Source organism: Cnephaeus nilssonii (genome assembly GCF_951640355.1).
Source record: "Cnephaeus nilssonii genome assembly, chromosome: 19".
NCBI lineage: Eukaryota > Metazoa > Chordata > Mammalia > Chiroptera > Vespertilionidae > Cnephaeus > Cnephaeus nilssonii.
Genome location: NC_137090.1, coordinates 14,219,824 through 14,233,506, shown reverse-complemented (window position 1 = coordinate 14,233,506; position 13,683 = coordinate 14,219,824). Strand labels below are relative to the sequence as shown.

Below are 13,683 nucleotides of genomic sequence, written 5' to 3'. Positions count from 1 at the left end.
CTGCAACTGAAGTATGTGCCCCTGACCGGAATCGAACCTGGGACCCTTCAGTCCGCAGGCTGACACTCTATCCACTGAGCCAAACCGGCCAGGGCACAGCCACGTTTCTTGATGGACATGCCTGCGGCCATCACATTTCCTCAGCACTCATTTGTGCCGAGCCGGCACGGCCATGGGTGAACCTGAGCTCAGGCCCCTGTTCCCCATATTCAGCCCCACATTGGGCGCCATATCTGCTGCGCCAGCACAGCCAGGTTCGGTGAGCTGGAGAGGGGGCGGTGAAGGATTGAGAAAAGACAGACAAGCGAATGAAAGCTGGGTCTGGGTGGGACGCTGCCCTCTCTGATGGAGAGCCAGCACCAGGGCCTGCAAGCCGAGTCTTTATTTTATAGCCAGATTCCAGGAGGCAAAGTAGGGGCGTGGTCAAGATGTTTACAACGTTCTCTCTGGTTTTGAATCTACTCAATTACATGCACCTGATCAAGCTTTGTTTACTTGCTGCACTTCCCACAGCCCATCTCACTTAGCCACGTGGGACCACAGGTTCGGACCATAAGGTCTAGCTTACAACCATAGCCTTTGGCTATAATTGTGCTGGGACTTGCACGTGGCTTTGCCGCAAGAGGATCGTGCCCTCTCATTAGTCCCAGGCTTGACCCTGTCCAAACGCTGTAGCCGTAGCCGCGCTCCACACTCACCCAGTCCTTGGGGCAAACTCTCAGGGTTGCCACCTCCACATGCACCTCCTTGTCCATCCCAGCATCGGGATCCTAGCAACGGTCACGCCACTCCTCTGGCCGTTCCGCTCCAGTCCCTCCTCACCCCTGGAGCTCGGGCTCAACTGTCCCCTACGTGCCTCTCAGCTCATTTTGGGCCCACCTTCCCCTTTCGGTTCCAACCTCAGGGATGTCTTTTAGTTCCTTGATGGTTCTCGCCCTTGGACCTTGGCCTCATTTACGACTTCACCCCCACTGTACCTGCTAACATCCTCTGGGTCTCAGTTTATGTCACTCGCTCCAGGAAGCCAGCCTGGGTCAGGGTCTCCCCCACAGAGCACTCAGCACTCTGCCTGGTGAGAGCCGCTCTGCCCATGAGGGGGCGGGGAGCTAGGGGTGCCTTGGACAGTGTCACATTCCCGGTGAGTAATCTGGTGCCTGCAACATTCGTGGTGTTTAATAGATGTTTGTTGAATGAGAAATAGCAGTGCCATCCTAAGACTAAAGCAGGCCGGATGGTTGGATGTTGAGCTAGGAGAGGGGAAAAGTAAACATAACATTGAGCTGGCCCACAACTGTTCTGTGTAACGAGTTGAATCTGGAATCTGACTGATTTGGGGGGGGTGGGGGGGTGGAAACCAGTTTCAGTTGAGACACGCCCCATGGCATGTGGTCCGTGTGGGAATTTCTTTCCAGCTGCACAATGGGAAGAATAATCCACAGGAAGAGTTTGGGTTATATTCCCAATCCAACTAGATTCCTTCTCAGCCTTTCTCGATGTATCAGTGGGAGCATCGCTCTTCCAGCACCAGGCACCCCATCTGTGATGCCTTCGAACTCACACCCTGGTTATGGGGCTTCCTGGGGGCTGGGCACTGACACAGCATCACAGGGGACCCTCACACTCGCCAAGTGTGCCAGGGCTATGACCAGTCCCATTTCACGGGTGAGGAAACGCGGTCTTAGATGTGTCCCCTGAACCATTTGCTTGGAGCACTCACCTGACCATAGGTAAAGGCCTTCTTTTCTGCAACTACATAATCCCACCCCGAGTCTTGCATCCTCCGCAGAGCCTTTACATAGAACCTGCATGCAGGACCAGCTAACACCTCCTTATTGGTGAGGACGCTGAGGCAGGCCATTCTGCAGCCCAGAATGGAGACAGCAGCCTCTGAGGTAGAACAGGCCAGCTGCTCCAACACAAGAGCCAACCGCCCCTTTGTGAAGGACTTTTATGGGTTCTTCCTGTTCTGAGTATTTAATAAATGTCAGACTTAGTGTTTACTTACTAAAATACTTGCCCAGACTCTCCAGAGCCTTAGGAGGAAAGAACAAGAGATAAAGAAAAAGCCCTAGTAATCAGTGTTGTTGAAAGGGGGATGGAGCCCAGGGTCCTGTTCACCCAGACAGAACTGCGGAATCTGAAGAGCAGATCCTAAGAAAGGATCAACATCTCACTTGATTCCTCCTGCAAACCGCCCCCTCCTTGACCTTCGTGTGAATTCCTACAATGATGGGAAACACACGTCAAAAAAGCAAGATTCTTTACCAGAAAATTTAAAATTGGTCCTGGCTGGTATAGATCAATGGTTAGAGTCACATGCCTGCCCCCCCCCCCCCGCCCCCCACCACCGAAGGGTCTCAGGTTCGATTCCTGGTCAAGGGCACATCCCTGGGTTGCAGGTTTTATCCCCGGTCCCAGTCTGGGCACATGCAGGAAGCAACCAATGTGTCAACACATCTCTCTTTCCTTCCCTCCCTCTCTCCCTTCCACTCTCTTTGCAAGAGAAACATCAATTGGCTGCCTCCTGCATGCCCCCTACCAGGGACTGGGCCCAATCCAGGCATGTGCCCCAGCCGGGGGAATCTAAATGGTGACCTCTAGACACACAGCACGATGCTCAACCAACTGAGCCACACTGGCCAGGGCTACTTTTAAAATTCAACAAGGATTATCTAGATGAGCATGGAAATTGTGGGCCACTTTTGTTTTCTACATACTTTGTGTTTTTAGATGAATAAATGCATGTGTGCTTTTAAAAAGTGACAATGGTAATAATGGCTTTCTAGGGACTGGGCAATTAGTGATGTATTTTGCTTTCTCTTTATTTTCTGAATTATTCAAGTTGTTTTCTTTTATAAGGAGCATGTAATAATACATTCATAACCAAAAATAATGTCAGAAAAACAGCAGGCAATGATAATTGTGTTTAAAAAAGACACCAAAGTTATTGAATTACACCCTGAAAAAGGGCACAGTCTGCAAATTATTCCCCGTAATTTTAAGAACTTAGAAAAAGCTGTAGAGCTCTTACATTTCATTTTACGTAGTCTGTGTTATAGTGCATAAGCACTGTTTATGGAAATAATTTCATGAATACTAGCAGTAGACGTTCCTGTCCAATTTCTGTGTTCCCAGTCAAGAAAGTTAAATTTAAGTAAGTTCTCTACTTTTGGCGCCTCCGATTTTGGATTTGGGGTCCTGTAGCCTGCTGTTACTAAAGGTAATTTAACTTGTTGAATAAATGCTCTGGAAAGAAATGTTAAAGTGATTGCCTCTGAGGAGCAGGAATAGAAAGGAATATGAGGGACTTTCACTTTTTTATATCCTTTAGTATTGATCAAAATTCTTTTATTATTTTATTTTACGAAGTTTATTATTTTTTAATTGTGGTTAAAAAAAAAAAAGATACAGCCGTGGCCAGGTAGCTCAGTTGGTTGAAGCATCATCCCAACATGTCAAGGTTGCGGATTCAATCCCTGGTCAGGGCACCTGCAGGAGTCACTGATGGGTACACGAATAGGTAGAGAACAGGTCAATGTTTCTCTTCCTCTCGCTCTAAAATCATTAAATAAAAAAATTTAAAAAGAAAACAAAAACCTTCCCTTAAAAAGACACAAAATTTACCCAGAGTGGGAGAGAGAAAAACATTGATGATGAGGAACATTGATCAGGTGCCTCCTGCACAGCCACCACCGGGGATCAAGCCCGAAACACAGGCATGTGCCCTGATCAGGAATCAAACCTGCGACCTCTTGGTGCCTGGGACGACGCTCAACCAACTGAGCCATGCATTTTAGGCCAGGGTTGCCAGTGATAGCAAATAAAAATACAGGTCACTCAGTTAAATTTGAATTTTGGATAAACAATTTTTAAAAATTAGTATGTTCCACACAATATATAAAAATTATTCACTGTTGATCTGAGATTCAAATGTAACCAGCAATCCTATATTTTATCTGGCAACCCCAAGTCCAGGGTAAGGGGCTCCTGCCCAGGACATCTACTCCAGGCCAACCTATGCTGACCTATTCACAACCTTCTCCAGCAGTGCCTCGCTGTGCTATGGCATCCCACATTCCCACTCACCACCACCACCACCACCACCACCCAACCACCCCCCCCCCACACACACACACACAAACACGCCCTTACCTTGTATCTATCCTTCCTTCTAGCAACTTCCCAGAATCTTGGCCCACTACTCAGAAGAGCTAGCTTGAATGGTCACACCCCACATTGTCTCTTTTAAGTCAACAAGCCCCCAGAATCAAACCACTGGACCTAAACAGCCACATCACCAGCAGGTCTGTAACCAGGACTGTTCCCACGCCGCAGATCCTCATCCAGGACCATGACCCCATCTGAACGGGAAGCAAACAATCCGCCGACAATTTGCACTTACCTTGTTCCCCGGGCTTCGCCGTTCACGCTGTCTTAAGGCCTGCCACTGCTCTCAAACGCACCTGGGTACAGGGTCTCGCAGGTCTCTGCCTGCTGGGCAGGAGCCACGGCTGCAGCATGCTTTCAAAGAAAAAGGGCCGTGCCCTGGCTGCTGTTTCTGTGGCGAGAGCATCAGCCCGCACACCACAGGTCCTCAGGTTTGACTCCTGGCCGAGGCCGTGTTCCTGGGTTACAGGTTCAATCCCTGCCCTGGTCCCGGCTCATGGAGGCAACCAATGGATGTGTCTCACTCACATCAATCTTTCTCTCTCCCTTCCACTCTCTAAAAAAAGAAAAGAAAAGAAAAAAAAAAAGTCCTGAGTGAGGGTTTAAAAAAAAGAGCCAGGCCAAAGGAGCTCTTTCCGTCTTTTCCAATGTTCCCAGAGTGAGGTAACATGTCGCTTCCACAGGACTACAGAAACTAAAAATAAAACTTCAGAAAGCTATCCAGTTCTGTACCATTTCCCCCACGGTCAGGTCCCGTTCAGGTCACTGGTTATGCATGCACAGAAACCGGTTATGAACAGCTGCTTGGTTCTGCTCTGCCTGGAGTTTAAGGCTGTCAGCCAGCCATGCCCTGGGTGATGGCCCGAGAGCAGAGCAGACAAGGATACTGTGGGAGGCTCAGCGGAGGGTAAAGAGGGAATCCGGTCAGCGTTTCCTCGAGGCACCAGCACTGGGCTTCCTTAGGTTCTTCCACAATCCCCGCCCGAATCGTTTAAAGGAGGCACAGCACGTCAAGGACAGGGCAAGGAAATGCACCATTTCCTCAGGACCAAGAGGGCCAGGAGAGAAAGCCAACTGGTGACAAATGCTTGTTGCCATGGCATCGTCCCTTTTCCCAATTCTGAGTCACTTCCTTATTCCTCAAACATGTCATTAAAGGTACGGTGGAGAAATGTCTACGTAACACCACCAACTCGTTTCCGTATAAGGTGCAAAGGTTCTTTTCACCGGGGCTGCGTGACAGTATAAACCCGAAGTCCTGAATCTATATTGACGAGTCTGGATCTTCGTCAGTCATTCTGAGCTGGCAGATGAGATGACACCCATTTGTTCCATCAGTTCTAAACCTCCTTGAAACAGGAAATCATTTAAAACAATACCTCTCCCCCTTTTAAAAAATATATATTTTTATTGATTTCATAGAGGAAGGGAAAGGGAGAGAAAGATAGAAATATCGAGGAGAAAGAATCATTGATCGGCTGCCTCCTGCACACCCATACTGGGGATCGAGTCCGAAACTAGGGCATGTGCCCTGACCGGGAATCCAATCCATGACCTCCTTCCTGGTTCATAGGTCAATGCTCAAGCACTGAGCCACGCAGGTTGGGCCCTCTCCCCCTTTTATCCAAAAACCATAATGAAAGAATTACCGAGAGATAATTTTTGGGTAATGCAATTACCCTCTATCTTCCGGTGATGGTTACTCAACTATACACTAAAAAGGGTTTTTAATCATCTAGAGAACTTAATTTTGACTATGTAGGTCTGAGATGGGTCCAAGGAACCTACATTTTAATCAGCATTCCTGTTACTTCTTACACAGGTGGTCCAACAGTCACATTCGGAAAAAAGGCTGTAGCACAGCAAGGTCCACCCAGCAAAGACCCACCCCGCCCTCCGTGAGCAAGCCCCAGACCAGGCGTCCTCAAACTACGGCCCGCGGGCCACATGCGGGTGTTTTTGCCGTTTTGTTTTTTCCTTCAAAATAAGATATGTGCAGTGTGCGTAGGAATTTGCTCATAGTTTTTTTTTTTTTTTTTTTTAACTACAGTCCGGCCCTCCAACGGTCTGAGGGACAGTGAACTGGCCCCCTGTTTAAAAAGTTTGAGGTCCCCTGCCCCAGACAGCTGCCTCAGCACACTCACTAGGAAAAGAGCAAAGCATGCTGGACTGAGCACTGGCAATCACTGTGCAGACCCGGATTCTGCTCTCAGCTCCGCCTCCATGTCCCTATTCCTCATCCCCTATGAAACATGCTTCCAATCTGAGATAACTAAAGGAGGCAAACCCTACAAGTATTGGGTATTAACATAAGCCCTTAAAACTTAGAAATAGTGTTTTAAATCCTATGTAGCAAACACATTTTACCTTTGATGCCAACACCTTTTCCAGGTATCAGTCTCTGTTCTGATGGTAAATCTGACCCAAAAATGCACTTTCAAAACTAGCAGTGACTAACTGCTCCAACAGTTTTCAAGCAGCTCAGAGGTGTATTACCAAATATGGTTGGCTAACCAGTTTCCAATCTGTGCTGCTGAGGGTGGGCTCCATGCGTAAACTACCAGCCAGCCATTCTGTATCTGGGGGAACAGAGGGCATTACTGCAATAAACTCGACCTCTCCCACATTCTCCCTTCTCAGGAGGTTCATTAGATTTACCAAGACTGGTCTATGTCTGCGGGGAGCATCCCTCCCAGAAGGCACTCCTCTGGGAGAAAAGGCCTTGAGAAACAAAGGGAGCCAGAGACAGGGTGTGCTTCTGTGCCTGGACCTCCTCGCACACAAGGCCACCTACCCTCCTCGGGATGCCAAACACACAGACCCATGCAGCCACGGCAATCCCAGCGGAGTTCTAACCAGTTGTGAACGAAGGCAAATCTTGAGCTCAAACCTCTACTGGGAAAGCTTCCTGGTGGACTTACAGGTGGACGTAGGAGAACAGATTTTTGTATCATGTTTTCTGTGTAAACCATTAAGCGCTTGAGTACTGATTTATACAAAGAATGGGGTAAGATCCTCCACATGACATTTCCTGGCAGCTGAGTGTTCAAGTTTGGGAAAAGATGCACAGACCACAAATGAATCTTCGGAACTGTATTTGGAACCGACAGAAATCCTTCCAGAGACAAGGCCCTGAGCACAGAGTCTGTCCCCAACCATGAAGTTTTACATCAACTGTACAAAACAAAATTAGCAACAAGTGATCTTTGGCACTAGAATGGGTAATCCTTAGCTGTTCATACAATATCCAAACTGCATACCACACGATAGGAGATTGCTGGTTAACAGTTGTTTACATTTAAGTTATCTTAAAAAGTTGGAAGTCCTAGCTAAGTTTTTCAGTGTCAATACCCTAACCATAGCTAACACTTAGTGCCTGAGGTAGAGACTTCTGTAAGAGATTTATTAAAGAGAACACAATTGAGAGTACAATAAAGAAAAAGATTTCCAATCTTGGAAGCATATATAGCCAAATGTTTTTGCTGATTCAACAAGCCAACCCCCGAAATACACAACTCTTACTTCCTTTCTTTCTGTAGAGATTTTGCTTGGGAATGGGACTTTGTTTGAACTCCTGGATTTTGGAATCCTATGGGTTGCTTCTTTAAAAAGTATGGTTATTAACATGAAATGTGCACAACGCAAACTGACTTCACATTATTCAAAACACAACTGCATTAGCGACAACATGTGAAATCTTGTAAACTCTCCATGATGTGTGGCCAGAATGAGTGAAAAGTATGCAATTCAACCTAATGATTCTATTACTTGATGGTGACTGTGAGTTATTACAGAACTATGATATATCGGTGAGTTGCAATTTTGTTTCCAAACTCTGTACTGGATAGGCGAGGGGCTTTATTATTTTCAGGTGGAAAGACTCTTCATGAGATTACATGATTTTATAAGGATCATCTAGTACCGGGAACCTGCCTATTACAATGACCAGCAGCTGGGTAACTTTGACTTCAGGTACTTTCCTTCAGTCAGGAAAGACCTCTCCTTTACAGAAAGGCGTTTCTTAAAGTAGGTTCAAGTAAAACATATTCGCCTTCTACTGAAAGCTGGCTGGCTAAACATGTATCATAAACTATAGGTATTATTTTTAGAAGCATACTGTCTCCTAAGTGAGACAGGAAGCATAAAGATGGATATTCATAAGCTTAAGGGTAGAGCACAGGTATAACTAATGGGAATAACATTTACTCCCATTCTTGGTATAAGCTGCTTAGAGCAAATATTTTAAGCCATCACTGATTCCTGTGATTAAGAGCACTGAATGACATCTGACTACCATCACAGTTCCTTCCAACTTTTTTTTTTAAGCTCTAAGTTCTGATAAATAGCCAATAACCATAGTTGGTCTTCTGATACCTTTACCACAGGCGCGGTCCAACTACCTCATAACACTTTTGAGAGGTAAGTGGTTCCTGAAACTTGGAAAAGTAAAATGAACTGCCTAAAAACATACCAAGAAGAAATGACATAATTAAGGTACCTAAGGATGATGTTTTTCTCTTTAACCCTTTGCACTCGCTTGCTTTTTTCTTCTACTCGGGATTTAATGCTAACCGTGTCGAGTCACACTCGACATCCGAGTGCAAAAGGTTAAAGATATAGCTGTCCTTTTAAAAGATTATATATTAGTAGTCCTGACCTCCAGAAACATTTTAGATGACAAAGTTCATTTTTATCAAAATAATTCTATAGACATTAGACATTCGTCAAGGAAAATCCCCAGAAAAACTGACTTTGAATGAGAACACACTTGTGGTTTTAAATGAAATACCGAAACAGGCAAAACTAAGTCATCAAGCAAACTCGAAACCACAAAATGAACATTAACATTTCTTTAGGAGAAAATGTTATAAAATTATCCCCTCAAATTTGAACTAAGAAAAAAGCCTGTTCCTTTTACAAATCTCTCTGAATAACAGATTTTAAGGAAGACAGCAAAGGACACGCCACATCTAAATAAATCCAACAGGACGCTAAGGTATATAAACATGATTGTATCCTGATACTCAGATGTGAAGAACTAAACACTCAACTTCTATCTAGAGAAGCAAATATCCTATGACAGAGCATGTCTTACACGGCAATTCAAAGGAATATGATTCTGACAAGAAAAAATGCGGACACACTTTTCATACAAATTCCTGCAAGTTCCAGAACAATCACTGGAATGATGTTTTTATAGATTCAACGCAGACCAAATCAATGGATTAACCTAGACACTGACAGGGCCATTTTCTTAATGTAGGTTCACAGATGTCATTAGGGGAAATGGCTTTGGCAAACTCTTATGTTCAAAGGCTGAAAGAAATATACTAAAAAGGCAGTGAGAGTTGAGAAACCCATGTCCCAATTAAAACTTTAGTGACAGAATAAAAATAGTTTACATGTGCATGCACAGTGAATATTTACCTACTTCAAGAAGGTGAAGAATTACCCAGACACAAAAGGTAATATTCTCATCAGAACAAGCCAAGATGACACGCCAGGGGCACCATTTGTAGGAACAATAGATACTTCTGGCGCCGAATGTCGGCCTGGCATTTCCGCCTGACTCCCTCCCTCTCCATCACTTTCAAACCCCCAACCTTTCTGCTGGCAAAGCCATGCTGTTCTTCAGGCTCTGAAGAGACAGATGAGAGTGTGTGTGCATCTGCCATCCTTCAATTATGAAATCTGCACGAAGCTCTAGTGACGTAAGAATTAATTGATAGTTCCTTATCTTAGCTAGGCTTATTTAACATTTTGCATCCTTTTGTAGAGTAGTTATTTTAATTCCCTTATTATACATTTGGTTTGAAGGAAATTGCATGTCTATTAATTATCCAGGATACATACATGTATAATTTCCTGAAACTTCCCCTTTAGTCTCACCTGAACTTACTTTGTGCTTAAGATGTTTAGAGATCCTGAGGGACTTCTCTAGGTCAAAATTATATATATATAAGCAGCAAAATAGAGGTAAATGCATGGCTAGAAAATAAGCTTAAATTTTCTATTGAGTTGCTTTTGTTTGGGGGTAGGAGTGGGAGAAATGCAATGGAGACCAACAAAGAAAAAAGAAAAGAAAAAACAGCACAAAGATGCTGTTCTAGGATTCTCGTTTTAAAATTAAGACATAAAAAAAAATAATACTTTTAGAATTTCAAAGTCAGAGATGGCTTGTGACAGCTTCCTGTTGGAAAAGAGTGAGATATCCAAAATGAAATATTCCACAGTGAAGCAAAAGTCCCTCCCTTTACATCTTTACCAAGCTCTTACTCAGAAGCTCACCAACTGTAAGACAAACGATGTGAACCTGACAGGAGAGCAAAGCTCTCCAATATAATACAAGGTTGAAAATGGCAATAAAATACTGCAAAGTATGAGTGTTACATGAACATTAATGTTTGTCACTGACAAATTGATATGCCTACAAATATACTTGTAGGGAATAAATACTGAAATGCTCTTTAGATCTATTTACAGATAAAATCCCTGGTCTGACTGGTCTTCCAGGCAGAAAACGACATTGGCAGAAGTATGCAAATTACAAAAGTTCCTGGTAAATTACAAAAAATAAGGAATTTGGATTTAGGCCTTCCACCATATGCAGCACAGGAGCTTTGAGTATTCTTAGCTTACAAGGGAATTTTTGTATTTCTAATGTTAACATATAAAGAAACTATCCATCACTGGTTTCTTGAGAAACTAGAGAGAGGCAGGTTTCTGGATAGAGATTTAAGGCAAATCAAACAGGTCCGCAACTAAACATCTTATTAGGGCTCATTTTCCAGGCGTGGCTTTGCTTTGTGGTAGAGGAATCTCAGTAACTTTTAACCGTCTCCACACTGCTACAGAACTGGGAGGATCAGCCTTTTGAAAGAACTTAAATGATATATCCATCAAAGCATACACTGGCAATGCTTTATATTTAAAGGAATCCTGCAGTGAATCATGTCTCTCCTTTGAAAATACCAATAGGTTTTCAAAGACTAGATACAACTCTGGGCACATGAGTGAGACTCAGAGATTTCTCAAGTTGAGAAGAGATCTCAACCTGCTTCTAATGTGGACTTTCTAAGACTGAAAACTGATTCCTCCTCTTCCTCATATATTTGAAGTTATCCCTGCATCACGAGAGGCACTTTTATTAGGTGTAGCATCTATTAAAACATTAAACCCAGGGTAGAATATGCTGAAGAAAATAATAACATAGCCTAATAGGCATTGCCTTAGGATTTTCCCCCTTTAATATAAAAGTATAACTACAGTGGTCCAATGTACAAGTACAAAAAAAAAGTTCTCATACTAAAAAAAAGAAAAAGTTCCATAATACTGTACATACAAAAATTGTTCAACAAGAATGATTTAAATATATCTGTTCTTTTCCAGATCTGGAAGACACAAATGTAAAGTCTACAACTGTATTACTGCTGGAACATGTGCCCAGGAACACTATGTTTCCCTTCTTTTTCCTCTGTCCCAGCCCCGCCTTCAGAGTCCCCTGAGCTTGGATCACAAGCCAGCAGCATCCCTGAAGATAACCAGAGCCAAATGTTTACTCAATGGAAGTCATTATTCAGTGAGCCGTTGCTTACCATAAACTACGAAGAGCACAAGTTTTGAGCCCAGCCAAGATTAAATCCAGACGGAGGTCTTCCCATTCCCTGATTTGCTACTCGTACTGCTTTTGTTGGACCCAGCTTTAGACCCCACTTTGGCTTTCTTCTCCCGGGGCACAGGGGCGTGGTTTTGGTGATGGTAGGCCTGGATTGCTAGATCCAAGCGTTCCTGAGCCATTCTGATCTCCCGCTGCAGAGTCTCCAGGTCAGCGGGGAGGTGCTCCTCGTGGCTGCCGTACTGCTGTTCCTGGGCAATGTTGGCCTTGTTTTGCTTGTAGGCGATCTTAGCATTAGACAGTTCGGTGTACTGGATTTGATCTGGTTTGACGGCAATGTTATAGCCAGGGGGAGCAGATGGTGTATTCCAAGTGAAAGGATAATTATAAACACCCGGGTCTTCCAGTTCTCTCCTTTTACTGTTTAGTGAGTCTCGAATTGTCCCAAAGCCTAAATGAAGCATCTCCCAAATGTTAAGCAACAGGCAAAGGCCTGTAACACCATACATTATCAGAAGGAAGATGGTCTTTTCAGTGGGTCTAGAAATAAAGCAGTCTATCTTATGAGGGCAAGGAATTCTACTGCACACATAAGATGGGTGGACTTGGAAGCCATACAGAAAATACTGCCCTATCAGAAAACCCACCTCAAACACGGTCCTGGCCAGCAACTGCAGCACATAGATTTTCATGAGACCATCCTCCCGAATCCGCCGTCGGCCATCATGCTTGGGTTTAGGTTGGTTTTGCTCTTTATTTTCCTTTTCACTTTCTAATTCCACTTCTGGATACATCATGGGATCCTCTTCATGGTCCTCTTCTGTCTCTTCCAGAGCCCGATGCTGTTTCCAGCGCATGGCATAGGGCTTGCTCCGAGCAGCCTTCTTGTCTGCTTCACCATGCTCCATTTTGGCGATCTTATGAATGGCGTAGCCCAGGTACATCACTGAGGGGGTCGCCACCAAGATGATCTGGAATACCCAGAAGCGCACATGGGAGAGGGGTGCAAAGGCATCATAGCAGACATTCTCGCAGCCTGGCTGCTCTGTGTTGCACACAAACTTGCTCTGCTCGTCGTAATAGATGGACTCTCCTCCTACAGCTGTAAGGACAATCCGGAAGACAATCAAGACCGTGAGCCAGATCTTCCCCACAAACGTGGAATGGTTGTGGATCTCCTCTAGCAGGCGAGTCAGGAAGCTCCAACTCATGGTGATTGAACTGGTTTGCCCTGATAAAAACACCAAAGGAAAAATCCGCAAGTATTAAAATCTTAATTTAACTTTTTACTGCTATCTCTAGGAACTATTTTCTACCTACATGAAATCTAACTTCAAGGCTCACACTAGAATAATTGTTAAAATAACTAGCATCTCATCTACTACCCTCAGGTAGGACATTCACCTCAAACTATGAGCACTTGTTTGTGCCCCCAATCTAAAAGTCTGGTTTGCTTTCATCTTCCCTAGTTTAAAAGGTAAAATTATAGCTATAATTTCAGATGTATTTCTCAGACAGAGTACACTGATTCTTTACATATACTATTATTTCATAAGGCCTTCAGAAGTTTATGAAATATAGATAAGAAATAAACTATTTGGTCCAGGCATGAGAAGACCTGGTGACAAAGTATTAAAAGTAATTTAAAAGATGGTATGGCTGCAAATAACGGGCAATGATCAAGAACTAATGTCAGACAGAAAGGCACTAGGAAAGCTCCCTAGCTAGGATTCTGCATTATGTGTCTGTATTACGTTTATGGTGAAAACGTCTGCAGACTGAATTGTGGGGACATTACATCCAATCAATAGGCAAATTCATTTAAAACAGCATTTTGAAGGATAGTTTTATTTTGAAATTCTTAGAACTATGTCCAGAATCCTGGTAAAAAACATCTAAAA

General features: G+C 44.0%; 1 protein-coding gene across 1 annotated transcript in view; it reads right to left on the bottom strand.

Moving 5' to 3' along the window:
- Positions 1 to 6,911: 6,911 nt before the first annotated feature.
- GJC1 (gap junction protein gamma 1) overlaps positions 6,912 to 13,683 on the bottom strand; it is a 29,504-nt gene continuing 22,732 nt past the window's right edge. Inside the window, exon 3 of the mRNA XM_079797177.1 lies at positions 6,912 to 13,013. Within this exon, the coding sequence (XP_079653303.1) occupies positions 11,803 to 12,993 (1,191 nt within the window). The 5' untranslated portion in view covers positions 12,994 to 13,013 and the 3' untranslated portion in view covers positions 6,912 to 11,802. The remainder of the gene's footprint in view (positions 13,014 to 13,683) is intronic.